Source organism: Urtica dioica, chromosome 8, assembly GCF_054948205.1.
Source record: "Urtica dioica subsp. dioica isolate 48M chromosome 8, U.dioica_male_clone48M_v1_H2, whole genome shotgun sequence".
NCBI lineage: Eukaryota > Viridiplantae > Streptophyta > Magnoliopsida > Rosales > Urticaceae > Urtica > Urtica dioica.
The window spans coordinates 4944264-4969908 of record NC_142763.1 but is presented as its reverse complement, the minus strand read 5'-3'; the positions used below and the strand labels follow the sequence as shown (position 1 = coordinate 4969908).

The window sequence follows — 25645 nt, the reverse complement described above, 5'->3', positions numbered from 1 at the left end:
GTATCCTAGGAGGCTTTCGCTCACGAATTCCAGCACCCGTGGGAGGGCGATAAAAAGCTTCAAGGAAACCGTCTAACGGGCCTCGACTTTCCGATCTGTTTTTTGTTTGCTCCGGTTCTAAGTACAAAGGTGTAACCGGGTTTTAGTAATTTATTTACGTGTATTTTCCTTACAAGCAATTTGTCTTTATTCGTTTATATCAATATTATTTATTTAATATTGCTAACATATATATATATATATATATATATATATATATATATATATATATATATATATATATATATATATACACTTCAAAATCTTTTGTTTGTTAAAATATCATTGCTGTAATAATGTATTTCGTTCTCTATGGACAAGACACCAAAATGAAACGGTGTGAGTAATACAATACAATCACAAGGTTTTTTTTATTAATATTTTAAATCGCAAGACAAAAAAATAATAGTTAAGAAATCCTAGGGCCAAGCCAACGAATGGATCGAAGATATATCTCATTAGCATTAATAGGGTCCAAGATAAGATAGCGTTCTTGGCCGTTTGTATGTACTTGTAGACAGAGTTTCATCAGCTTATCTTTAAACTTTTGTTTGTCATTCCGTTTTCAAAAGTGGAGAAAGTAAATTTTGTGTACTCCTGACTTGGGTGATATAATCTTGACTAAAAATGGTCACACAGAACTCGAGAAATGAGATATTTTTGGTCTCATCTCACATTTTACGAAAAATGAGACTCCCGAAATTATAAAAAAAGATATCGATAAACCATTTTCAAAGGTACCGAGAATTTTCGTCACTATATTTCGCGCCTACAAGATTTTTATATTTTTATTATTTTAATTTAACCATGAATGCAATTAAAGAAAAATTTCGTATTTACAATTTAAAAAATACACTAAAAACAGTACTAAATGATACTAAAGGGGGATATTGGTTCCGTCCCATTTCTCGGATGGTTCTGAGGCAAAATTTCCGATACCACATTTCATAATATGTTTTTTTTTTCTCATTTCTCATCACATGGTACCAATAATACGAGAAATGGGGTCATGCGGGATCCCACATGACCACCTTTAATCTTGACATTTTGTAATTGGTCCTTAAATTTATTAGATACATTAATTTATCATGCTTTTTTTTTTTTGTTTGTTTCTTTCATTTCTTCTTTTAGATGTATGTCTTTATCCCTTTTAGAATTTTCGGTAATATTTTTCAAGTATTTGTTGCAAGTAGCCAATCTTCTACATCTTTGTAAAGATCTAAACCAAAGTTTTATTTTATTAGAAAAATAGCTCACCAGACCGAAATTAATTAAATTAACTGACCAGTTAATCTCATTGGTCTGGTGGACTATTTTTATAATAAAATAAAATTTGAGCTATTTTTTAAAAAAGAAGGTGAGCTATTGATCTACTGGTCTAATTGTCCATATTTTTTTAAGAAAATAAAATAGCATGTCATAAGCTTATTAACTTGAGCTCGTCGTAGAAAGATCACGATGAGCATATTTGACGAAGATATTACTATAAGAAAAATATCCATGAAATTATTGAGACTTTCTGTACTAAGGAAGGAGGGGTTAATTTCTTATCAACTACATAATAATGTCGATTATTTTAGTCGGCATGAGTGGGAGAAGTTTGAAAAAAAAATAATGTATGACAATATACAAAGCACTAAGAAAAACACAATTCTAGATTTTAGACCGTTAAGGAAAGAGCAAAATAATCTTGGGTGCGACTATATATTCGCACTTAAAAGTCGCACTACTACAAAAACAGTTTTCCGGTGCGGATGACTTTTGGGTGCGACTATATATTCGCACTTAAAAGTCGCACCAATAAGACTTTCAGGTGCGAATAGTCGGACCCAAAAATCAATTAAGCGCTGGAAAATTTTCGCGAAATTTTGTGACGTTGGGTGCGACTAGTCGCACCCAAAAGTGTGCTACCACTATTGGGTGCGACTTAGTCGCACCCAATACTTTCTCTAAAGTGATAGGTGCGACTAAGTCGCACCTAAATGATCTAAAATTTTCGGCGGCCAAAACTTCCCCCTTTTTTTAGAAAATGTCAATGGGTGCGACTTTGTCGCACCCGAAACCAGTGACACAGGTCATTGGGTGCGACTTTGTCGCACCCAAAGGTGTCAATGGGTGCGACAAAGTCGCACCCAAATTCAAAAGTCTGTATAAATTATACAGCCGCTCGGATTTTCATTTTATCCGAGCCAAACCTAAAAAAAAAACTCTCTCTCCGATTTCTCTTCTCTCCCACCCCTGTCGCCGCCACCGACCGCCTCCGACCGTCACCGCTCTCTCTCTCTCTCTTCCACCGCTCTCTCTCTCTCTCTTCGACCGCCACCGCTCTCTCTCTCTCTCTTCCCAGCCTCCGACCGCCACCGCTCTCTCTCTCAGCCTCCGACCGCCACCATATATATGTACCAGTGAGATCAACGCTATAAATTTGAAGGACGACGTTTCAGAAACCAAGCTTCAAACAACATTTGTAGACATGAAATCCGTTGGCATCGTGATCTTAGCCATCTTTGCAATCCTTTTGGTAAGTAGTATTTATGAGTTTATTACATCACATACGTAGTTTATTTAGAAAACAAAAATGAAATCTTGCTAATTACAATTAATTTTGGAGCAGTTTACTAGTAGCACTACGGAATCAAGAAATGGCCCGGGAGGCGAGTATTGGAGAGAGGTGATGAAAGATGAAGCCATGCCAAAGGCGATCAAGGGCTTGATATCTCATCACAACACCAAAACGAGCAGCGCTTTCACTGATGACATCGAGCCCGTCCCCAATGTTACGGCTTATCCTAACGATCGAAGTGCTTTCACCGATGACATCGAGCCCGTCCCCAATGTCACGGCTTATCCTAACGATCGAAGTGCTTTTACCGATGACATCGAACCCGTCCCCAATGTCACGGCTTATCCTAACGATCGAAGCGCTTTCAGCGATGACTTTGAGCCCGTCCCTAATGTCACGGCCTATCCCAACGACCTAAAATCGACCGACCATGCCAAAGATCACTAGTCATTTGCTCAAGAGTTTGAGCCAAGCCCTAATGTCTCCGTCTATAATGAATGAAGAAAGTCGGGAAGGCTGGAAAAAGGGACCATTATCTATATAATGATGATGATGATGATGATGATTTTGATATAAAACATAAAAAAAAATGCGACAAAATTAAGAAGTGTTTGTCTGTTCGCAGTATGTAAGCTATAATAATGATAATGTACGTTTACGTGTGTATGTGTGTACGCGATATGTATTGCTACAATATAATGTACTATTGGACAACTTAAAAAAAAATGTGCTATAGGAGAAGTGTTTTTGTTTTATTAAATTATTAATGCGTTTTATTTTACTTTTATTTATTTACTATTGCAGATCGAGATCGAGAGCATTTGGGATTTGGTGTTTGGGGAGAGAAGAGAAAGAGAAGAAATGTGGCGCGAATAATGTCGTAATATTTACTGTAATAGTACGTATATATTTTATAATCCTGGAATTTATTTTAGGGAAAAATACTATATTAAACGCAAAATATCTGTTTTTTAAATTATACTCATTTTGGTAAAATAACAAGTACAAATTACTAAAAATATCGATTATAGAATTTATACAACAGTTGTATCAATATTAAATGTTATTATGATTAATTAAGGCGCAAAAAACAAAAAAACGGATAAACTTTGTAACATCAATAAAAAATAAATGATAATTTAAACAGTAATGAGATACCGAGAGTAAGAGCAAAACTAGAATTTTAAGATGAGAGTGCCCGGTGATAGGTAATATAAATTTTGCATAAATATGTGTATATATAGTTTAAGTAGACTAAAAACTATTTTAAAATATGTGCATATTATGTAGTTAAAAATACTATGTAATTTTTAACGATCTATATAAATATTTGCTTTAATTTTTATAAAAAGTAGGGGTGGCCTATGCAGTACTTAGTTTTCGCCACGATCAGACCATACTTTTTATGCAAAAAAAAAAAAAAAAAAAAAAAGACTGAGACCATATTTGAGTAAAACTTTTGCTTAGGAATGAATTTTTTTTTTAACACAGACACCATTCAACATCCCATAGTTGACGTGTATGAGAATCTGAGCCCAGTTACTTTTTATCGTAAAACGAACAGTTTCCAGGCGAATAACTACAGATATTTGAGTTTCTGGGCCGAATTGCATCGGGAATATATATACACGCTTTGGTTCATAAAATGAGATTAGCAGATAACGTTCCTAACATTAATTAGGACATTGCATGAGTCTTTGTAGCCTGTATATATGTACTTAGTGCAAATGGGCTTATAATTATCTAATTTTTCGAGTATTATCAACTATGATCAATTACGTATCGGAATCCGCAAGAAACGACATCGAAAAGAAAACCATGCATGTTGACCATTCTAGATCATAAAAGAACAAAAGAAACCATATTACGTGTACACACAATTGAAAAAATGGCATTAATTGCCTTGGGATTATATTTTTGGCTATAAAAGCAAACGACAACAATACTGTACACATTCTCAAAACAAAACTAATCAAATATTATCTGAATTAGACCATGAAGTCCATTTTCGTCTGCCTTATTCTCTTTTCGGTTCTCTTGGTAATAAAATTACGGTTTCTCTATTTGTATATATATTAAGTGAATTTTTGAAATTTAATATAATTATTGTGTTTGGTGTACATCAGATGGGAGACGCAAGAAACGACATCGGAGGGTATTGGAAGAGTGTGATGAATGAGCAACCGATTCCAGAAGCAATCAGATCAGACATTTTTGTTGATAATCAAGACTTGCCATCTGGGTCTGATCATGATGAAAGAGTGGTCTCTTTCGTGAAGGATTTTGATGTTCAGTCAAGTGCCATTATTTACCACAGCCATACTTCGAAGCCTCGTCAGGCTGCAGATAATGAGATCAGTCCACGCGACTGAATCTGTTTTATATTTGCATGATAGACGTGAAAATCTTTCTCTCTTATAAGTGTTTTGCTTTTCATCTTCTGTGTTCTGTACTTCAGATTTCAGTTGTGTAATGACGGTGCTCAATTAAATGTGATCTGGGTATTTATGAACGCTGGGATTAATTGTTCTGGTTAATATAGTTTTTATTTATGCATTTCCTGTTCAATACTAAACATTCTGAAATCTAGGAATAGGAATATACTCGTTCATAGTTTATTTTTTATTTATAATTTATGATAAGTAGTATAATAATCTTAGTTTAATTCAGGATAATATTAACTAATAAGTATTCTTATTACGAATTTATTCTTATTAACTTATTATGTATATGGTAAATATAATTTATTCTTTTAATAACAACACTAGCGAGGAAACAACAAACCAAATAAATCTGAATTTGATATAATAGAAATTCATAGTAGAATCAGTGCAAGCAAGCAAGGAAACTTACACAACACAGATTTATTCTTTTAATAACAACACTAGCGAGGAAACAACGAACCACATAAATCTGAATTTGATATAATAGAAATTCATAGTAGAATCAGTGCAAGCAAGCAAGGAAACTTACACAACACAGTTGAGTTGCCTTTTTTAATAATAGTTTATTTTGTTTTATTCATAACAAAAATAAAAGGTGAAGAAGCTTTTCTTATGGTGTGTCTATTATAGGATTTTCACTTCTTTATTTTTATTTTTAAATAAAAATAAAGATGTTGCCTTAATTATTAGTTCCCCCACACCGCATCACCATGTTTGATCACTAACTAGATCGGCGATGAAGTCGTCGGCGACGGGACCCACACGAGGTGTTCGGCGGGGAAGAAATGGCAAACTGGAAGAGTCCCGGGCCCAAACCCTAGCACGCGGAACGACACGTGGCTAGGGCTCCACTTGGCGGTGTCCATGTGGCACACCGCCAAGGCCTCAGCCACGTCACCGTTCTCGCCCTCGAGCGACACCTTGTAAACCCGGCTCTCGCTCTCTTGGTAGTGGCAATAAAACACGGCGTACGGGTAGGGCATGGTGTGGCACGCCACCATCTTCGGCGCCGGGATCTCCCTCGGGACCCGAGACACGGTGTAGTTTTGGAACGTCCTTTTCGAGTCCTCCGTGAGAAACGAGGTCGTCACGGCGGTGATGGGCTCGTGGGCCCCGAAGGCTCTGCGGGAAAAGTCGAGCATGGACTCGAGGGAGGTCAGGCAGGCCTTGGTCTCGCCCTCGATGGGCCGGGCCTCGCATTGGGTTAGGGTTTCCGCGATGGCCGTGCCCTGAGGGGACTCCGGGGAGAACGAGAAGTAGGTCAGGATTTCGCTGAGCTTCTCCGACGAGAAAGGGATCGATTCGGCTTCGTCTCTTGGGATGAATTTAGGGGCTTTTTTGAGATCTTTCTTGGGGAAGTAGACCGGGATAGTTTGCCCTAGTTTCAGGTCTTTTAAGGTGAAGAAGACCATTATGTTGGACTCCATGTGACCCATGGGGTTTGTGGAATGGTTTTGTGGTTTGGAATGATGATCTCTATATATTATGTTTTTGTGGTCTTCAAGACTATTTCCGGATTGAACATGTTGAGAAATCAACTGAAAAAAAAAAGAATACAATATCATTATTTCCATGTAAAAGAACAAACAACATCAGTAGAAAAAAAATTGAGAAAAAAATCACAGTACAAGAACAAAGGTGAAGACTTTTGTGATTGAATAAGCAAAACCCATATCTCTGGATATTGAACAACACTTGTGAAACTAACTAAAACATCATAAACCATATCTCTTATATACGTCTTAAAGTATATTGCTAAAATTTATTTATCAAACTATATCTCTACCTCTCAGAGACTTTGAAAGAGAATAAGTAAATGGAAAAAGTATTAAATGAATATTTGGTTGAGCTTTACCAGAAATAGCAGATGAAGAACGAGTTTCCAACCTAGTATGATTCCCATTTTCTTTCGAATAATGATCAGCCTTTCCTTCTTCCACCTCTGAAAAATGCTCACACTCCAACTCACACTTTAATTTTTTTTTCTCTTGCTATTATATTTGGCATTGTCTATAAAAAAAAAAAAATCACTATTGTTAAAATATAAATTAAAACCAACGCTCGCTCGTGGGGACCAGCCGAGTTGATAATAACTACTAGTTAATTATGAACAACTAGCCACGTTATATTAATTTTAGACTAGTTCTATCAAATTCAAACTATTTAGTAATGATTTAGTATTTAAATTATTTTTATCCTTATGCAAAAAAAAAAAAGATTATTTGGGATCTTTATCAATGTCGAATCTGTTTTCACTACTTCGGTCCTTGAAGTTTTAAGATCTCTTTATTCTGAGCTAATCTCGTATTTTGTTTTAATAATTATAAGATAAAGGACATGTATATAGGACATGTATATATATTAAGGTAAAGGACATCTCTATACGTCATTTCTCTCTCATATAATTGAGTTTGGTTAGAAAATTAATAATAAAATATGCACGTACAAATAATTTAAAGCTCACGTCAGACTATTCACATATTTTTAAGTAGAAGTTGTCCCATTGAAAAAAAAGGGTAGAAGTTATCCCCAAAAATATTTTGGATGACACTAATATTTTAGGAAAATCGACAGCAATAATGCAAATTGTTTGTCATTTATCAAAAATCAACTAAAACTCGAATATTGATGCATCTATCACGAATTTGTTGATTCTGTGACACATTTGGTCACAAACTGGTTGATTCCGTGACAAACAATTGATATTATCGATAAGTAACAATATTTGAGTATTTGTTGATTATTTTTGACAAGTGACAAACAATTGATATTATTGCTGTCAATTTTCCAATTTTTTGTATGTAGATATGAGTTCAATCACTTAAAATAACGATTTATCATTTTTAAAGTTTAAATAATTTATTTGTAATTTGAGCTTAAATATTTCATATAATTAAATATACACTATATGTAAACGTATGAATAAAAAAAATAGAAGTTATAATTATATTTTCAGTCACGGGATTAGAAAAATCATTTACGTATCACGGGATTTTGTAAACCTTTCATTCATTTTAGAATATTTTGGCTCTTGGGATCCTGAACAGAGAGGAATGAGACCAGAACCAGGTGGTGTGGAAAAAGCTCTGGAAGTTAAAAATTTATGAAAGGGCCAAACTGTTTCTCTGGCGAATCGCGAGCGGATGTTTCAACCTGGACAAAGATCTTCACCGGAAAGCCATGTGAGTAGATCCTCTGTGCCGGGTCTGCAATTCGGAGGATGAAACTCTAACCCATTTGTTCTTCAAATGCCCAACGGCCCGCCGACTTTGGCTTTGTGAAGGATGGGGGAGAGTTTGGGCTTGGGAGATTGACGATCCCAGGACGGAGATCATAGGGAAGATCCTCGACATTAATAGTGAGTCGAATGGCCTCAACGGAAGGCCCGATGAATTCATTATCAGGGCGTGAGCTATCTTGGAGGCGGTTTGTGCTCGGAGGAACGCCGTGATTTTTCATGGCGATGAAGAAGATGAAGTGTCGACTATGAGGTTTATTCGTAACAGAGTCGCCGAATTCTGTGGCGTGTCCGAGGCTCTGCAGGTGGGGACCTTTGCTCAGCCTTCGTCTCTGGTCCATCGGTGGAAACCTCCCGATCCAGGTACGATCAAAATCAATGTTGACGCATCCTTCCATAGTGGGAGTTCGGCTGTAGGAGTTGCTACTATAGATGAAAATGGCTCTATACAGTGGTTGTGGTGCTCGAAAGTGGTGGCGGGGTCGGCTATGGAGGCGGAGCTTGGTACTTGAGGCGGTTCTGTTGGCTAAGGACTTGGGCATTCCTAGAGTTCTCTTTGAAGGAGACAATCAGAGTATTATGGAGGCTCTTAGTCAGAATCTTCCTAGTCCCAATTGGGTGCTTTTGCCTATCTTAGAGAAAATCCAAGACGCTCTGGATGTTTTTGAGTTTTGTTCTTTTGTTTGGACTCCTAGGTTGTCGAATGGTTTAGCCCACGAGTTGTGTCGATGGGCGTATCAAAGTGAATTTTCGGGTTATTGTATTCTAAGGGATCTCCCGCCCCTTGTGCGGGAGAAGATTTCGGCCGATGCCGAGTTTGAATGAGTAGTAGGGGGTGCTCTTTCCTCTCCGTGGCACCGTTTTCGGGGGCGGAAGGTTTTAGGGAGGCCTCGTTGAGTTAAAAAAAATGGAAATTTCGCTGTTCGTTGTGGTTTGAATTTTATCTTAAATTATGTGGTTTGGTACTGTAGTTATTACAATGTATTTTTTGTAAATATATTTTTCATTATTGTTGTCAATATTATATAATTAATTAAAACTTTATAGTTTTCTGATTTCGGTAAAAGAGATTTCTAAAAAAAATAACCAATGAATTACGATTTTCTGTAATTTGGTAATCAGTTTCATAGGTTGTTCAATTTTATTAAGTAAGTTAATAATAGATTATAAATGGGCGCTGTAGTTTAATAGCCAACAAAAATATTCATGTTTTGGAAATAGTCAACATTTGCAAACTTTTGAAAAAATAGCCAAAAGCCGCATATGTGGCATAAATAATAATTAATAAAAATTACTTTTATGATTTTAGTTTTTTAAATTCGTCACTTTCTCTTTTCTATTTTCTTTCCTACATTTTTTTTCATAAAAACTTCAAAAATCCATATCTATCTCGTATAAACTCGAAAATGATTGATTTCAAATCCTACAGATTCGTGGCGCTGAGATCTTCAAAAATAGATCCATTGTGTTTGATGAAAAATCATGTTTAATGCGTCATGTTTACATGTGTTTGTAATGACTTTTCCAGAAATATTCAATAAATTTCCATATCTAAGGCAGTAACGTGATTTTTCTACATCTATGACATTAAAAATTATTTTCATCCAACACAATGGGTCTATTTTTGAAGATATCGGCCCCACAAATCCGTAGGATTTGGAATCACTCAATTTCGAGTTCATATGAGATAGATATAGATTCATGAAGTATTTGGATGAAAAAAAATATGTTCGAAAAAAGTAGGAGACATAAAGTGATGAATTCAAAATCAAAAGAGAGAAAGTGATGAAAAAAAAAACGCTAAATTGATTTAATGACACTTTTGGAATTTTAACTCATTACCCTAACCGCCACTTTATACATTTGGCTATTTTCTCATAGCTTTCTAAACGTTGCTAAATCTCAAACGTTAAGATTAAGATAGCTTAATTAATTACAAATTTCATTATAAATTATGTCAATTCTTATAGACACATATTTTTCATTTGAAATTTTTTAGAATTCTTTAATTTTTTGGAAAAATATAACCATCTCCAACCATTGGTAATCGGTATTTTAGTAATTTTTCCGACAATCCAAATTCAGGACTGCAATATACCAGTTAGTGGAAAGCTGGCAGCCAAATAAAGACAAATTTTTCCAGCAAAAAAAAAGACGAAGATTATTATTTTGAAAGGACTAATTTCTTTTAGGCTGAAAATTGCCTATACTTTTGTCAAAATATATCCCCGAAGATTTACTTATAACATGTTTGGGACTGATCATATATTCTAAATGAACATTAATCATGGATTCATGGTGTACTTAATTAACTAGAGCATATAAATCAATTTTAGGGTTTGTTAAGCCGTTTTTTGGATTTAACATTTGAGGACACGTGGTGTGCCTGGAATAGTCACGTGCTCAGTATTGGATCGGCCCAAATTACTTTTCGAGAGTCCAAAGGGCTCAAGGAAGTTCGGGACAAAGCCCAAAGCGTCAAAGAGCTTCAGAGGATCTTAGAATCGCAAAGAGGGAAATAATGCTTTCCTTCTTCTTCGTCAGGAATGCGTTCTTCGTCTTTGATTCCTGGCCTGGAGGTCGAGCCTGGCCTGGAGGTCGGCCCTGGCTGGAAGTCGAGCTCGCCTGGAGGTTGAGCTCGCCTGGGGGTCGAGCTCGCCTGGAGGTCGAGCCTGGCCTAGAGGTCGACCCTGGCTGGAGGTCGAGCCTGCCTGGAGGTCGAGCTCGCCTAGGGAGTCGAGTTCGCCTGGAGGTCGAGTCTGGCCTGGAGGTCGGCCCTGGCTGGAGGTCGAGCTCACCTGGAGGTCGAGCTTACTTGGAGGTCGGCCCTGGCTGGAGGTCGAGCTCGCCTGGAGGTCGACCCTGGCTGGAGGTTGAGCTCGCCTGGGGAGTCGAGCTCGCCTGGAGGTCGAGCCTCGCTTAGAGGTCGACCCTGGCTGGAGGTCGAGCCTGCCTGGAGGTCGAGCTCGCCTGGGGGGGTGACCGTGCTCTTCGTGAGCTGCCTATGTACCCGCTTTGCGGGATCAGGTCATGACGTAGTTCAGGGCGAGTGTGTTTGCTATGTGAGTGGATTCTTGGATTTTTGCTTTTCTTCCTCCCGTCGAGAGGTGGCTCTCGGTCTTTGTTTATGATCCGGGATAATTTTGAAGTTGGGAGAGTATTTGGCTGAGAGAATTCTGGGGTTGAGCGTCCATTCTGAGTTGTGAATGACCTCCTTTTGATTTGTGTGAGTGAGCTATTTATAGGGAAAGCATGCCGCTTGTTGAAAATTCTCTTGTCGCTTGTTGAAAATTCGCTTGTCGCTTGTTGAAAATTCTCTTGTCGCTTGTTGAAAATTCGCTTGTCGCTTGTTGAAAATGGGGTGACCGTGCTCTTCGTGAGCTGCCTATGTACCCGCTTTGCGGGATCAGGTCATGACGTAGTTCAGGGCGAGTGTGTTTGCTATGTGAGTGGATTCTTGGATTTTTGCTTTTCTTCCTCCCGTCGAGAGGTGGCTCTCGGTCTTTGTTTATGATCCGGGATAATTTTGAAGTTGGGAGAGTATTTGGCTGAGATAATTCTGGGGTTGAGCGTCCATTCTGAGTTGTGAATGACCTCCTTTTGATTTGTGTGAGTGAGCTATTTATAGGGAAAGCATGCCGCTTGTTGAAAATTCTCTTGTCGCTTGTTGAAAATTCGCTTGTCGCTTGTTGAAAATTCTCTTGTCGCTTGTTGAAAATTCGCTTGTCGCTTGTTGAAAATTCGCTTGTCGCTTGTCCCAAATTCGCTTGTCGCTTGTTTTTAGTCATGCATATTTTTAGCATTTGACTAAATTGTCCTTTTATATTGTAACGTCGTTTTTGCAATTGAGGCGTCGTTTTTACCATAAGAAAAAGACAGCATAACATTAACCCCTCAGTTTCGCGTGCGACTTGTCGTGCGGGAAATTTAATTGTCTGGAGGTAGTTTTTCCTTGTCTTTTTGGCAATGGCCTTGGTGGGTGGTCGTCTGTACTTTGAGCCCGTCGTTGATTTCGGAGCCATAAGGGCTATTAGCGACTTGATCCCGGGAATCAGGCGACCCTAATCCACGGGGGTCGGGATTTTCGGAGCCACTGAGGCCTTAAGCGACTCGATCACGGGGATCGAGCGACCCTAAACCACGGGGGTCGGCATTTTCGGAGCCACGGGGGCCTTAAGTGACTCGATCACGGGGATCGAGCGACCCTAAACCACGGGGGTCGGGATTTTTGGAGCCACGGGGGCCTTAAGCGACTCGATCACGGGGATCGAGCGACCCTAAACCACGGGGGTCGGGATTTTCGGAGCCACGGGGGCCTTAAGCGACTCGATCACGGGGATCGAGCGACCCTAAACCACGGGGGTCGGGATTTTCGGAGCCACGGGGGCCTTAAGCGACTCGATCACGGGGATCGAGCGACCCTAAACCACGGGGGTCGAGATTTTCGGAGCCACGGGGGCCTTAAGCGACTCGATCACGGGGATCGAGCGACCCTAAACCACGGGGGTCGGGATTTTTGGAGCCACGGGGGCCTTAAGCGACTCGATCACGGGGATCGAGCGACCCTAAACCACGGGGGTCGGGATTTTCGGAGCCACGGGGGCCTTAAGCGACTCGATCACGAGGATCGAGCGACCCTAAACCACGGGGGTCGGGATTTTTGGAGCCACGGAGGCCTTAAGCGACTCGATCACGGGGATCGAGTGACCCTAAACCACGGGGGTCGGGATTTTCGGAGCCACGAGGGCCTTAAGCGACTCGATCACGGGGATCGAGCGACCCTAAACCACGGGGGTCGGGATTTTTGGATCATTTTATCATTGATATAAGTATTTCCACTGGGTGGATTACAAAAGGTTTCCCTTCGCGGGGATTACATGTGATCGGACACAAAAAGATGGTGATAAAAACGTAGATTAAGTGGAGTCTGATCGTTTATGCGGGTCTTGCTCTTGCCTGGGCGGCTTCTAACTTTTTGGTGACAACGTTGAGAGGAGCTCTTGCCCTTTGAGCTTCGTTCTCATTGTTCCCCTTGTTGACTGCTTTGCCGTGTCGGCTTGTCGAGGCTTCAGAGTTGTTGACCATTTTAAGAACGAACTCTTTTAGTTCTCCTCCTCGGATTAAGGACTCGATTTGTCTCTTCAAATCGATGCATCCAGAGGTCACATGTCCGTAACACTGGTGAAACTCGCAGTACTTGGACTGGTCTCGTTTAGCGGGATCGCTTTTTAGAGGAGTGGGGTCGGTAAACTTGTCGCGAGCTAACGCGATGATCCTCCCAGGCGGGGCGTTCAGCGGAGTGAAATTTGAGTGGTCTCGAAATTCTTCCACCAACAGACTCTTTGAATTAGCATGAGGTCGTCCGGAATTGTCGGCACACGCCTTTTTCCTTTTCCAGTCGTCGGACTCTTCGTCCTCCCTTCGGCGATTTCCTTGGTCGCTTGTCCTTCGGATCTGGACAAACTCTTCTAGAGTGATGTATTTCCCGGCTCGGGCCGTGAGCTCGGTCATTGTCTTTGGCTCTTTCTTGATCAAGGAATTGAGAAAGTCGCCAAGTAAGAGTCCGTCGAGAATCGCCGAAATGGCGTCGCCATCTTCGAACTTGTCAACTCTGTTTGACTCCTCAGTGAAACGTGACAAGTATTCGCGTAGATGTTCGCTTCTCCTCTGCCTGACTGTCCGGAGGTGGCTCTTCCCCAGCTTTCTCTCTCTAGAGCCGCTGAAGCGGGCAAGAAAGTTTTGTTGCAGCTCCTCGAAAGATCGAATGGTTCCGGGCCTTAGCTTGAGGAACCATTGGTAGGCAGGGCCGCTCAAGATGAGGCAAAAAGCCTGACACATGATCGCCATTGAGTGCTTCCCCACTTTCATCCACATCTGGTACTGATGTATGTGACAAAGTGGGTCAGCCTTTCCATCGTAAGCAGGGATGCGCGGTAGAGTGAAGTCGTGCTTGAAATCCTCTGCGAGGATATTCGTGGTGAATGGAGACACAACGTCTTCCATCATGTTACAGACGTCTGGCGTCAATGTTTGGGTTGCTCTTATGCCTTGCACTTCGTCCCTCAACTTTTGGAAGAGTGTCATCACATCCATATCGTTAGTGGGGGTTGCCGCGGGGGCAAGTCTCCTCGTGCGTCCTCTCTCGTTAGACGCCTGGTCGAGAGGCGCAATGTGTGGTGGAGTTGGATCGGTCGGGATCGGTCCCGTTGCCGCTCGGGGGTTTGCCGGGGGGTGGGGATTCCGTGGAATCTCCCATCGAGCGTTTAGTTGTTGCCTTTGGTCTTGGCCATGGCGGGTCCCGGGTCTCGGGTTATGGACACGTCTTGGTGGCGCGAACCTTCGAGTATCGCCGCTATCCGCCATGTCCTCTTCATGGCCTCGGCGATCGAAGATGGACGGACGCGACCGATCTGTTCTAGCCTCGACAAAGGAGCGAGAGCTTTGTGAGGCGGCCGGGTGGTTTCGTGGCCTTGGCTCGTGTCACGACCCGCGACCTCTCGTCGGCGGCTCACGGGCCGAGACGGTGGGGTTACGTCTCAGATTTCAACATCAATATATAACAATATATCTCATATCAGCGGAAACAGAATCAAATCAACATAATAACCATAATACTTATATTTAACATAACACGATCATATATAAGTACTATAAGTGGTTATACGAAAACCTGGGTAAATTTTTCGCTGTTTAACTTTAGGAATTAGAGCCTTATAGCGACTCTTATTTATACACAAGCTCCCTAATTTTAAGTATATATACAAGGGATAGTTTGAGGATCATAGTTTACGAAAGGGGTTCAACAAAATATAGATATTATTATAGAAGGATTTGAACCCGGGTGAGTTCCCATTAGCCCAAAGGTCAAGAGATACACGCCTGGTCTTCATCTACGACTTCCTTATTCACATCGGCGCCTTGCCCTTCTCTACATTACCAAGGGTCATAAAACTATGAGTCGATTGACTCAGTAAGTGGGAGTCTAACCTAGAAAAATAAAAGCGACTAATGCCATGTGATAACATGTGACGTGCAAACAGGCACATAAGAATGCATGGATGCAAATCTAACAAGTTCTAGAGCATGACTCGTGTGTACACACTCTAACTAGTACTTGTCGTCTTTAAGGTTACACACATCCCCCGCTATAACCTCTAGAACGACAAGAGACCAGCCTTAGACTTCGAGCAGCAGTCGTCCGGCGGCCTAAGAGTTTTAACATCTGTCTGGGATCCACTAATGGTACCACTTCATTCGACGTCGGCGCCACCCCCAGGCCCTCATAGCCCGTCAAGGTCTTCAGGCCTTCATAGCCTGGCAACAAAGTCGGGTACGACTCTTGGTCGACTCCCCGCTCTTCAGGCCTTCATAGCCTGGCAACAAAGTCGGGTACGACTCTTGGTCGACTCCCCGAAATATGAGTACTCAGCGCCATCCCCCAGGCCCTCATAGCCCGTCAGGGTTCAATTCCTTTTTGGTACCATCGACACATCATTTCTTTAGGGTTCGGGTACTCTGCAACACTCAGAGTACACACCTATGCTACTTACAGGGGAGCGACTCGGGTTAAATCCCGAAAGAATTATCATTTCACTTTTATGCTCGTTAGTGTTTTAAGTTGAAGACTCGGGATATGACTCCCGGTACTCCTACCCTCGGCTCGAATCCGAGAGTCCAACATGCTCTCCTGTCACCTCAGATCTAGCTAAACTCTATGGTTAGCAGAGGGATCTAACTACAACAAAATAGCAACGTGGCTGGTTCAAGTTAGCATTTGAACCTATGGGTATAAACCCAACTAAATTTTCCAAAAAGAGTGGCCGAAGCCTTAATCTTTGATGTTTGTGTCTTTTAAGGCTTTTCCTACTTTTTTTATTATTAACACGTAAATGCACGTAAACAGGATTATTCCCTTGGTAAGTAGTTGACTTATGTCTCCACACTTACCTGGGATACTGTGATAGAAGCTCGACGACCTCTGGCGATGTCTTGCTTTTCACGTTCTCTGAGATACTTGACGCTTGTCGAAACGTCTAAAGAACTAGCATCCGAGGTTGAAAGTCCGTTAGTTATTGGATTCAAAATTACTTGAAAAATATAGGGTCCAGTGTCGGGATTAGATTTGAGTCGGTTCGGAATTCGATAACGAGTTACTTCCTTAAATCTAAACTCTTATCAATTTCCAAAATTCCAAATCCGACATCTCGACTCAAAAACCCGAACCCAAACAAGTCACACGACCAAACACGAATCCAACTAACTAGTCACAAAATTCTTAGACTTGCCATTAAATCCACATTTCAAATTCAATTCCCACGTCTCAAAATTCAAATTCACTTCCAAATCAAATCCCAATTAAAAATCTCAATTCTCAAATCAACCTAAACATTTCCGAATCCACACCGGATTAACAAGTAAATCACATATTCGACACCCGGTGAAGAACGGGTCATAACTTCCGCTACACAACCCGAAAACCAACGATTCCAATTTCAGAATGAAATTAACATCCACATCTTTCTAACAAGGTATTACAAACCAATTTTGGACCAAGGCAGCTAACTCAAAAGCATCTCACAATTTCAGCTTATCAATTCGGTATACCCATTTTTCCCAGCTTTCAAACACAGATTTCAAAAATTCATAACTCACTCAATTCTCAACGGATTTACACGTTCTTGGTCATTTTAGAAACCTCATGACGTCTATTATCCAATAAAAATATCAACAAATCCAAGTTAAATAGGTACCGAACTGCCCACGTCAATTTACAGAGGCTGTTCACAGCGAGCTCAAAATCCTCAAATCATTCAAAATCGACTCAAATACACAAATCCGAGCTAGGAACATCATTAACCAAGTCCAACAACCAAATAAAACCCATCAATTCCACTGATTTTAGCTCGGATAAAAAAGCCCCAAATCAAACTTCTCAAAACCCTAACTTGAGTTTTCCAATTCAGCCATATCAATTCTTACCTCTAATCTGCTCTCCGGTGTGTTCTCACTTTGTTCCCGGTGTCCTTTCTCGGTCAGCGGCCACGGCGGCTCGACGGCGGCGACTCTTCTCCTCGGCGAGGCGCGCGCGCGGTGGCTGGTCTCGGGTTGGTATCGCGCGAGGAAGATGAAGGTGAGCGAGGAGAGGAAGAAGAAAAGGTGAGAAAATGGTGTTGAGGGTTGATCGGCTGAGAAAACTCGAGTGTTGTTGTGTTGCCGAATTTTTTTTTTCTTTTGCAGGTGAAGCTCGCGTGGAGAAGATGAAGATTCCTGTTTATATTCTTTTTTTTCTTGCGTGGGCTGGTGTGGTTTGGCCGATCAAGTGATATACATCACTTAAGATAAGATTTCACTTCTTTGATTGATGACATGGCCAACCAATCCTTATCCTATTATTCACAAACCAACCTCTTTTCCTTGTTTTCTTTCAAATGGGTCCCTTAAAAATCATTACAACCAAGTCATCTTCATATAATTATTTAATTAAACCCATAACCGAATGGATTATAATTATATGATTCAAACCGAGAATTTTCTCGTTCGTTCTAAATTAATTAAAATATATTTAAGGTTTCTCGGAATTAATTCTCGTTCTTGAGAATTTATTTCTTAAATTAATTTCCGGAATATTTCCTCGGAAATAATTTATTAGTCGAGATAAACTCGATAATTCCTTTATTTATTCCGAGATTTCTCCTTACCTTAATATATTTTAAATTAACTCGAGAAACTTATACGTCCATCATTCACTCAAAACATAATTGTAACAAACGGAAGCTCGTTTATTTTATTCATATCCACAAGTCGAGCGTTACAAAAGATTGTATATTACAGCTCGACCATCGCTCGGCCAGCCTGACGGCGTTGGTGATGGTCATGAACTCCTCGTGCTCCTTCGAGGTGGTTGTGGCCGATGTCCTGAATGCTCGGATCGGGGACGTCATCGCTTTCTCCTTGAAGGGGTTCGGGTGCTTCGCCTTCGGGGTTGTCGTCGGGGATTTGCTCCGAGTCTTCAATTTCCGGTCCCAACGGGATATACTCTGGTATGTCTTGCTCGTCGAAAACGTCGTTGATGGGGGTGTCTTGGCCTCCGAGTCTCGCGACAACGCCGGCGAGACGAAAGATACTTGTCTCGATTCGCTCCATTCTTGCGTCTCGGTCGCCTTGAACAAGTGCGGGGAGAGATTCCTCTCGGGGGGCGTCGTTCTCTTGGGCTTGGCGGGCTCGGGCCCGAGTGTTGAATGCGATGCTTCCCGCCGGAGGGGCGCCGCCCTCAGAGATAGCTAGGTAGCTAGCCATTTGTTGTACGTGAGTTTTGTGGTCTTCCGTGGAGGAAGTGAGTTTGCCGGTGGAGAGCTCGTGGTTGTTCTCGAGATCCCCTCCTTCTAGCGCCAAAATGTTAAGCCGTTTTTTGGATTTAACATTTGGGGACACGTGGTGTGCCTGGAATAGTCACGTGCTCAGTATTGGATTGGCCCAAATTACTTTTCGAGAGTCCAAAGGGCTCAAGGAAGTTCGGGACAAAGCCCAAAGCGTCAAAGAGCTTCAGAGGATCTTAGAATCGCAAAGAGGGAAATAATGCTTTGCCTTCTTCTTCGTCGGGAATGCGTTCTTCGTCTTTGATTCCTGGCCTGGAGGTCGAGCCTGGCCTGGAGGTCGGCCCTGGCTGGAGGTCGAGCTCGCCTGGAGGTTGAGTTCGCCTGGGGGTCGAGCTCGCCTGGAGGTCGAGCCTGGCCTGGAGGTCGAGCCTGGCTGGAGGTCGAGCCTGCCTGGAGGTCGAGCTCGCCTAGGGAGTCGAGTTCGCCTGGAGGTCGAGTCTGTCCTGGAGGTCGGCCCTGGCTGGAGGTCGAGCTCACCTGGAGGTCGAGCTTACTTGGAGGTCGGCCCTGGCTGGAGGTCGAGCTCGCCTGGAGGTCGACCCTGGCTGGAGGTCGAGCCTGCCTGGAGGTTGAGCTCGCTTGGGGAGTCGAGCTCGCCTGGAGGTCGAGCCTCGCTTGGAGGTCGACCTTGGCTGGAGGTCGAGCCTGCCTGGAGGTTGAGCTCGCCTGGGGGGTCGAGCTCGCCTGGAGGTCGAGCTCGCCTGGAGGTCGAGCCTCGCTTAGAGGTCGACCCTGGCTGGAGGTCGAGCCTGCGTGGAGGTCGAGCTCGTCCGGAGGTCGATCATGCCTGGAGGTTGAGCTCACTTGGGGGATCGAGCTCGCCTGGAGGTCGACCCTGGCTGGAGGTCGAGCCTGCCTGGAGGTCAAGCTCGCCTGGGGGGTGTGACCGTGCTCTTCGTGAGCTGCCTACGTACCTGCTTTGCGGGATCAGGTCATGACGTAGTTCAGGGCGAGTGTGTTTGCTATGTGAGTGGATTCTTGGATTTTTGCTTTTCTTCCTCCCGTCGAGAGGTGGCTCTCGGTCTTTGTTTATGATCCGGGATAATTTTGAAGTTGGGAGAGTATTTGGCTGAGAGAATTCTGGGGTTGAGCGTCCATTCTGAGTTCAGAGGATTCTGAGTTGTGAATGACCTCCTTTTGATTTGTGTGAGTGAGCTATTTATAGGGAAAACATGCCGCTTGTTGAAAATTCGCTTGTCGCTTGTCGCTTGTTGAAAATTCGCTTGTCGCTTGTTGAAAATTCGATTGTCGCTTGTCCCAAATTCGCTTGTCGCTTGTTTTTAGTCATGCATATTTTTAGCATTTGACTAAATTGTCCTTTTATATTGTAACGTCGTTTTTGCAATTGAGGCGTCGTTTTTACCATAAGAAAAAGACGGCATAACAGGGTTTATGCACAACTTTAATTGGGCATAGAAAATGAAGAACATATCAATGCAGTGGCGTATTACCTCAAATGCCAATTTTAAAATTTTATTATTATTTTACATCCAATAACTTTACCAACCCATCTTAAAATATATATATATATATATATATATATATATATATATATATATATATATATATATATATATATATATATATATATTTAGCTTTGCTAAAAATTTCATTTAGAAAACTTGAGAAACCAAACTCTATTACCTCACATTTAAAAATCAAGATTCATGTTGAACACTTTAGGAAATCAAACCTTTTTGGTAAGTAAAACGTCCAAAATAACATTTTAAAATTTTCAAAATCACTAGAAAAATAAAGGTAAAATGTTTGAAATCACTAAAAAAATGAAAGCAAAAACTTCAAAACGATGAAGAAGATCAAGACAAAAAAACAACTTAGAAATCACTAGTGTTAAAATAATATTTGTAAATTTTTGCCTTCTTTTTTATATCTTGAAAAATTTTGGCTTTATTTTTTTTAATAATTTCAAAATTTTTGTCTTTATCTTTGTAACTGTTTCGGAGCTTTTTAACAAGGGTATTTTGAATGTTTACTCATCAAAAAGTTTGATTTTCTTAAAGCCACATGAAAAATTTGATTTTCAAATGTGAGGTCAAATCAAACTTAGTGTTTTTTTAATTCATGCACTTAGACAATATCCTAAACCAATATTTCTATATATATATATATATATATATATATATATATATATATATATATATATATATATATCCTAAACAATTAATAGTCCAATTTCGTTTGTTGTACTTTGTTCAATATAATCCTTCTTCTAAAGGTAAATGGCATCTTTCTCTCTCGATCATATAACTGAGTTTGGCTGACAAATTGTCAATAAACATGCATGTTTGAATTATTCGAAGCTCACGACAGAGTACTATCATACATATATTTAAGTACAAGTCCTAATTTTATTTTCAATTAGAGGATCAGAGAAATCATATGTCAGAATTTTATAATATGCAACTCGTACTATTTAGGACCCTACGATAGCCAATAATATACATCTTTGGCAATCGATAGTTAAATTATTTAGGACCGCAAAAAAAGACAATTTTATTATTTTAAAATGATCAATTTCTTTGAGGCGCAGAAAAAAATATGCTTATACTTTTGGCAAAGTAAATCCATGGAAGATTTACTTAGATAGATAACTTATAGAGCATCCCATCCTAATTAATTTCCAACAATTGAACTATCTTTTCCCATTTTTTTTCTTAGCTCAATGGTTTTCTATTTTATTTATAATCTAGTAGTTCATTCAGAATTATATTCACCCACTGATTTGCTAAAATTAGGTTCAGAACTTGATAAATCCCAGCATATGCTTGGAACAAAACACATATAATATAACATCATGATACACATTTAACTAGAGCAAATAAATTAACCTTCTAAGTACCCTCAAATCAATTTAGGGTTTATACAAAGAACTTCTCGTTTACAAGGCATACCAAGTAAGAGTGCACTGATGTCATCCGGAAGGCTTGGGAGGCTGGAGCGGGGTGTGGTTCTCGGGTTCATAGGAGAATCTTAGTGCTCCAAAATTTAAAATTTTGTTACGACTCTTGACTCAAATATAATATGATTTAAAATCTAATTCACTTTAATTTTTTCTTCATTTTATGCATCAAGCATACTTAAGTAGTTAAGTGATAAAAAAAAGATGAATTTGTTACAATTAGTCAATTCTCTAATTTTTTTTTTTTTTTAAATCTAGCCAAAATTTCATTTTATTAAGAAAATAGCTCATCAGACCCGCAATAAATTAATTAACTAAAGAGTAAAATTTACTTTTTTTAGTTAATTTAATTTACTTTGTAGTAATTTAATTTACTACGGATTTGGTGAGCTATTTTGTTAATAAAATGAAAATTTGACTATTTTTAAATGGAGAGTGGGCTATTGGACTATTGTGTCAATTGCCCCTAAAAAATGGCTATCGAGATATATAGCTACATGAAAACTCATGTTTTTCCATGTAAGCAACATTTGGTAATTTTTAAGTAAATGGCCATAAAATTTTATTAACAAAGCCAAAAAGACATTAATAGTTGTAAATATTCATTAATAATTGTAAATAGCTATCAGACTCCAATGACATAAATGAAATGCTATAAACGTCCAATCAATTATACATCACCATAATTGCTATATATTTAAAATTTACAAAAAAAAAAGTTGGCTATATAGTAAATCTCCAAATTTTAGTGGCGTAGTTACTCAATTAATTGAAAAAAATCTCTAGATCAGTCTAATCTTTGTGTATTTTAAAAGTAGGGTTTATTAGATATATAGCTTTATCAACATGATAATATTTTTATATGCCTATTTTTATCTTTCGGTAATTATGAGTAAATAAATAGTCATGTTTTTTTTTATTGAATTAATGACATTTTTGGCCCCTCGTCTTTGACCTCTTTAACACCTTGGTCCCTGATGAAAAAAGTCTGCAGTCTTGGCCCATTATGACCAGACAATTTTCATATTTGGTACTTCTGTTAATTTTTCTGTCCAAATTGCCGGATAATGGTCACGTGCAAGTCACGCCTGCGATACAAGGAGGGTAATTATCGTTTTGCCCTTGTTTGTATATGAAAAATAATAGAGTAAAATGGTATACTAAATGAATATATAAATTAATGAATTCTAAATTAATAGAACAAGAAAATAACCCCAAATCAAATAACCCCAAATCGAAAGTCCCGACCTAGAAAACCAGTCGAGAGAGAAGTGTGATTCGTGACTCAGCGGATCGGAGGAATTGGCAAGCGTGGAAGATCGATGGAGTCGAGTCAAAGTTCATCGTCGCGGAGGAATTTGCGCAAGCAAGGCAACAACGCCGGCAAGGTGACAAGTGAGCGTCGTGGACGAGTTCCGGCGTGTAAATGCGGTCATATCGGAGTCGAGTATACTTCATGGACATCGGAAAATCCTGGGCGAAAGTTTTATGGGTGTCCTTATTATAAGGTATGGATTTATTCTGGATTTTGTTTCGAGTTTGAGATTTTTCAATGTTTGAATTGGTGAACTTTATACCAGGAGAAAAATGGATGTGGATTTATTGAGTGGGTCGACCCTCCTATTTGTGCTAGATCAAAAATGATTATTCCCGGGCTTTTGAAGAGGATAAATTGGCAAGAAAATAGCTTCCCGGAGGTTGCCGATGTACTACAAGAAGATCAAGTAGGAGCAGTGGAAGAACAATTAAGAGCAATAGAAGCACAATTAGGAGCAATTCAAGAACATTTACTATCAATCGAAGAAAAGAATGAACTGAAACTTCTGAAGCGAATGATTCTGTTGATTTTATTGATTGTGTTTGTGTTGTTGATGAAGTGACTGTGGTAACTTAGCTTGGTTATGCAACTTATCAATGGTAAATCTTTGGTTATGTAACTTATCTTTGAGCAGGTCTTATGTTGTAACTTATTTTGGTTATGTAACTTATCTATGAGAAAGTCTTATTTTGTACGTTGAGCAGTTGATGAACAATGTAAATTCTTCCAATGTATTGATTCAACTATGTGTGACAAAATTGTAACATTCAATATATAGTAAGTTATGTCATATAATATGAGACAAATCATGATAGTCATACATCTGTTTTAAAGTTCCAAAATGAGATAAGATATGTCATGTACTTCTAGGTTGCCACAAGTTTTTAGCCTTTTTTACAACATATACATGCTTGATTATAATCAAAGCATTAAACCAAAAAAATTGTTCAAAATAAGGACTTCAGACAGGCTTAATCTAAGTCCTAAAAACAGCATCTACTCGTCTCTGAATAAACCCCGCGGTTGCATGACGTTGGTCTTTGTGTTCTGACTCCTGAACCGCGGACTTCTCTGTTTACATTCAAAATGAGCCATGTCAGTCCTTATCTCAAATATCACAACTACGTTTCAAATTATAAACATACCCTTGTTGGCTGGATTGGTTGTGATCCTCGAGTTGCTTGGGATGGTTGAGAAGCCATAGGTGGCTGGTTGGATTGACTGGATGGTTGGGATGGTTGAGATGGTTGAGAAGCCATAGGTGGCTGGTTTGATTGACTGGGCGGTTGGGATGGTTGAGAAGCCATAGGTGGCCGGTTGGATTGACTGGGTGATTGTGACCTTCGTCCTTGACGTGATGGGCGTCCTCGCTGTCCATTTCGATGTCGCTGAAAAAACCAAAAATGTCGGATTATAACAAGATATATAACAAGAAACCTTCAATTACGTTACCTCATTTTCTTTCTGTCTTCTATAACAGGTTTTCACGTTGTGTCCCGGTTGACCACATTCAGTGCACTTTGGCTGAACATATTTCCTCGTCATCTTTGTTCCATGCCTAGGGACTACTTCGTCATGTTGAAGTCGACGAAGCTTCTTTGGCCTTCCTGGTTTGACTCTGTTTGGAGGCATTGCCAGTGGTGGTTGTCCAGTACGTGGACACTGCTCTAGAGGGTTGATTGGTTTAATATGATGAACATATGTGCTCTCGTAACAAGGTTTCTTGTACCAATGGGAGACATATGTCAAAGGATCTTCCTGTCGGTGCCAGATGCAACTGATTGCATGCGAACAAGGAATGCCTGCATAGAATTAGAGACAAACTTAATTAACATTGCAAAGAGTAAGACTGTTTACACTGAACATTGCAAAGAGCAGAGGAATACCTGACAAATTCCATCTATTGCATGAGCACGAGTGTGTAGACAGATTCACGGCGTACATGGTTCCATACATGTTTGAGACTTGGTAATCAGAATCACCAGCCCAGTATGGAATATTCTCAGATGATAGAATTTTGTTTGCTTCGAGGATCTTGAAAATTCTAGGTCCAAGCTCACCATGCCACTTCTCAACGGCTGTTCTCTGTTTGGAGAACCTTTGCAGTAGGTACATCCGAATGCGCTCCAACAGTGACAATATTGGTTTTTGCCTTGCCATAAGCATGGCCCTAGTTCCGTTGAAACTTTCGCATATGTTATTTAACACTATTTCACACTTAGGAGCTGGCCTGAAATTGCATCTTGCCCAGTATTGAGGACCCTTTTCGATTAGCCAATCATACGCGTCTTGATCTTTAGCTTTGATTAGGTCCATCTCTGCCTCAAACCGAGCATGAGAATAAGCCATTGCCGCGGCCATCATTTTCGCTTTCAAAAATGCTCCCTTATGAACCTGGTCAATTATCATTCAAGTCAGTAAAGTGCCAAATGAAGTACATGAGAACAGAATATATTGAAAATAACAAATGTCATTTACTTGACCTTCGTAAAATTGCCTTGGAGATGACGTGCACAGTGCCTGTGTTCACCTTGCACTGAGCCCTCGCCCCACAAATCATTCAACACCTCTTGAAGGCCTTTCTGTTTATCAGAAATGAACGTCCAATGGTGGCCGTTGTTGAGACTCAAATCGTTCCTGAGTAGGTCAAAAAACCAAGTCCAAGAGGACTTGCATTCAGCTTCCACAACAGCATACGCGATAGGAAACATCGAGTTGTTGGCATCGATTCCTATCGCTGAAAGTAA

The 25645-nt window shown here is 40.2% G+C and overlaps 4 protein-coding genes and 1 long non-coding RNA gene across 5 annotated transcripts; 2 read left to right on the top strand and 3 right to left on the bottom strand.

Annotated features, from left to right (window-relative positions):
* Positions 1 to 2472: 2472 nt before the first annotated feature.
* LOC149387495 (uncharacterized) lies at positions 2473 to 3173 on the top strand. Its single transcript, XM_089624374.1, has 2 exons — positions 2473 to 2560; positions 2654 to 3173. Exons 1-2 carry the CDS (start codon positions 2513 to 2515, stop codon positions 3047 to 3049), a joined length of 444 nt encoding a protein of 147 aa, XP_089480500.1. The 5' UTR covers positions 2473 to 2512; the 3' UTR covers positions 3050 to 3173.
* Positions 3174 to 4567: 1394 nt separating this feature from the next.
* On the top strand, positions 4568 to 5158 carry LOC149387494 (organ-specific protein S2-like). The gene is made up of 2 exons (XM_089621619.1): positions 4568 to 4642; positions 4729 to 5158. Exons 1-2 carry the CDS (start codon positions 4598 to 4600, stop codon positions 4972 to 4974), a joined length of 291 nt encoding a protein of 96 aa, XP_089477745.1. The 5' UTR covers positions 4568 to 4597; the 3' UTR covers positions 4975 to 5158.
* A 554-nt stretch (positions 5159 to 5712) lies between these two features.
* On the bottom strand, positions 5713 to 7040 carry LOC149387493 (BURP domain-containing protein BNM2A-like). The gene is made up of 2 exons (XM_089623992.1): positions 6902 to 7040; positions 5713 to 6584 (listed from the first exon to the last, which is right to left on the bottom strand). The coding sequence occupies exons 1-2, from the start codon at positions 6947 to 6949 to the stop codon at positions 5772 to 5774; spliced, it is 861 nt and encodes a 286-aa protein (XP_089480118.1). The 5' UTR covers positions 6950 to 7040; the 3' UTR covers positions 5713 to 5771.
* A 6179-nt stretch (positions 7041 to 13219) lies between these two features.
* On the bottom strand, positions 13220 to 14377 carry LOC149387492 (uncharacterized). The gene has a single exon (XM_089622167.1). It carries the CDS (start codon positions 14375 to 14377, stop codon positions 13220 to 13222), a length of 1158 nt encoding a protein of 385 aa, XP_089478293.1.
* Positions 14378 to 14767: 390 nt separating this feature from the next.
* Positions 14768 to 17534, bottom strand: LOC149387491 (uncharacterized). The gene is made up of 3 exons (XR_016301032.1): positions 17264 to 17534; positions 16232 to 16325; positions 14768 to 15212 (listed from the first exon to the last, which is right to left on the bottom strand). It is a non-coding gene; the product is annotated as an uncharacterized LOC149387491 (long non-coding RNA).
* Positions 17535 to 25645: the final 8111 nt, after the last annotated feature.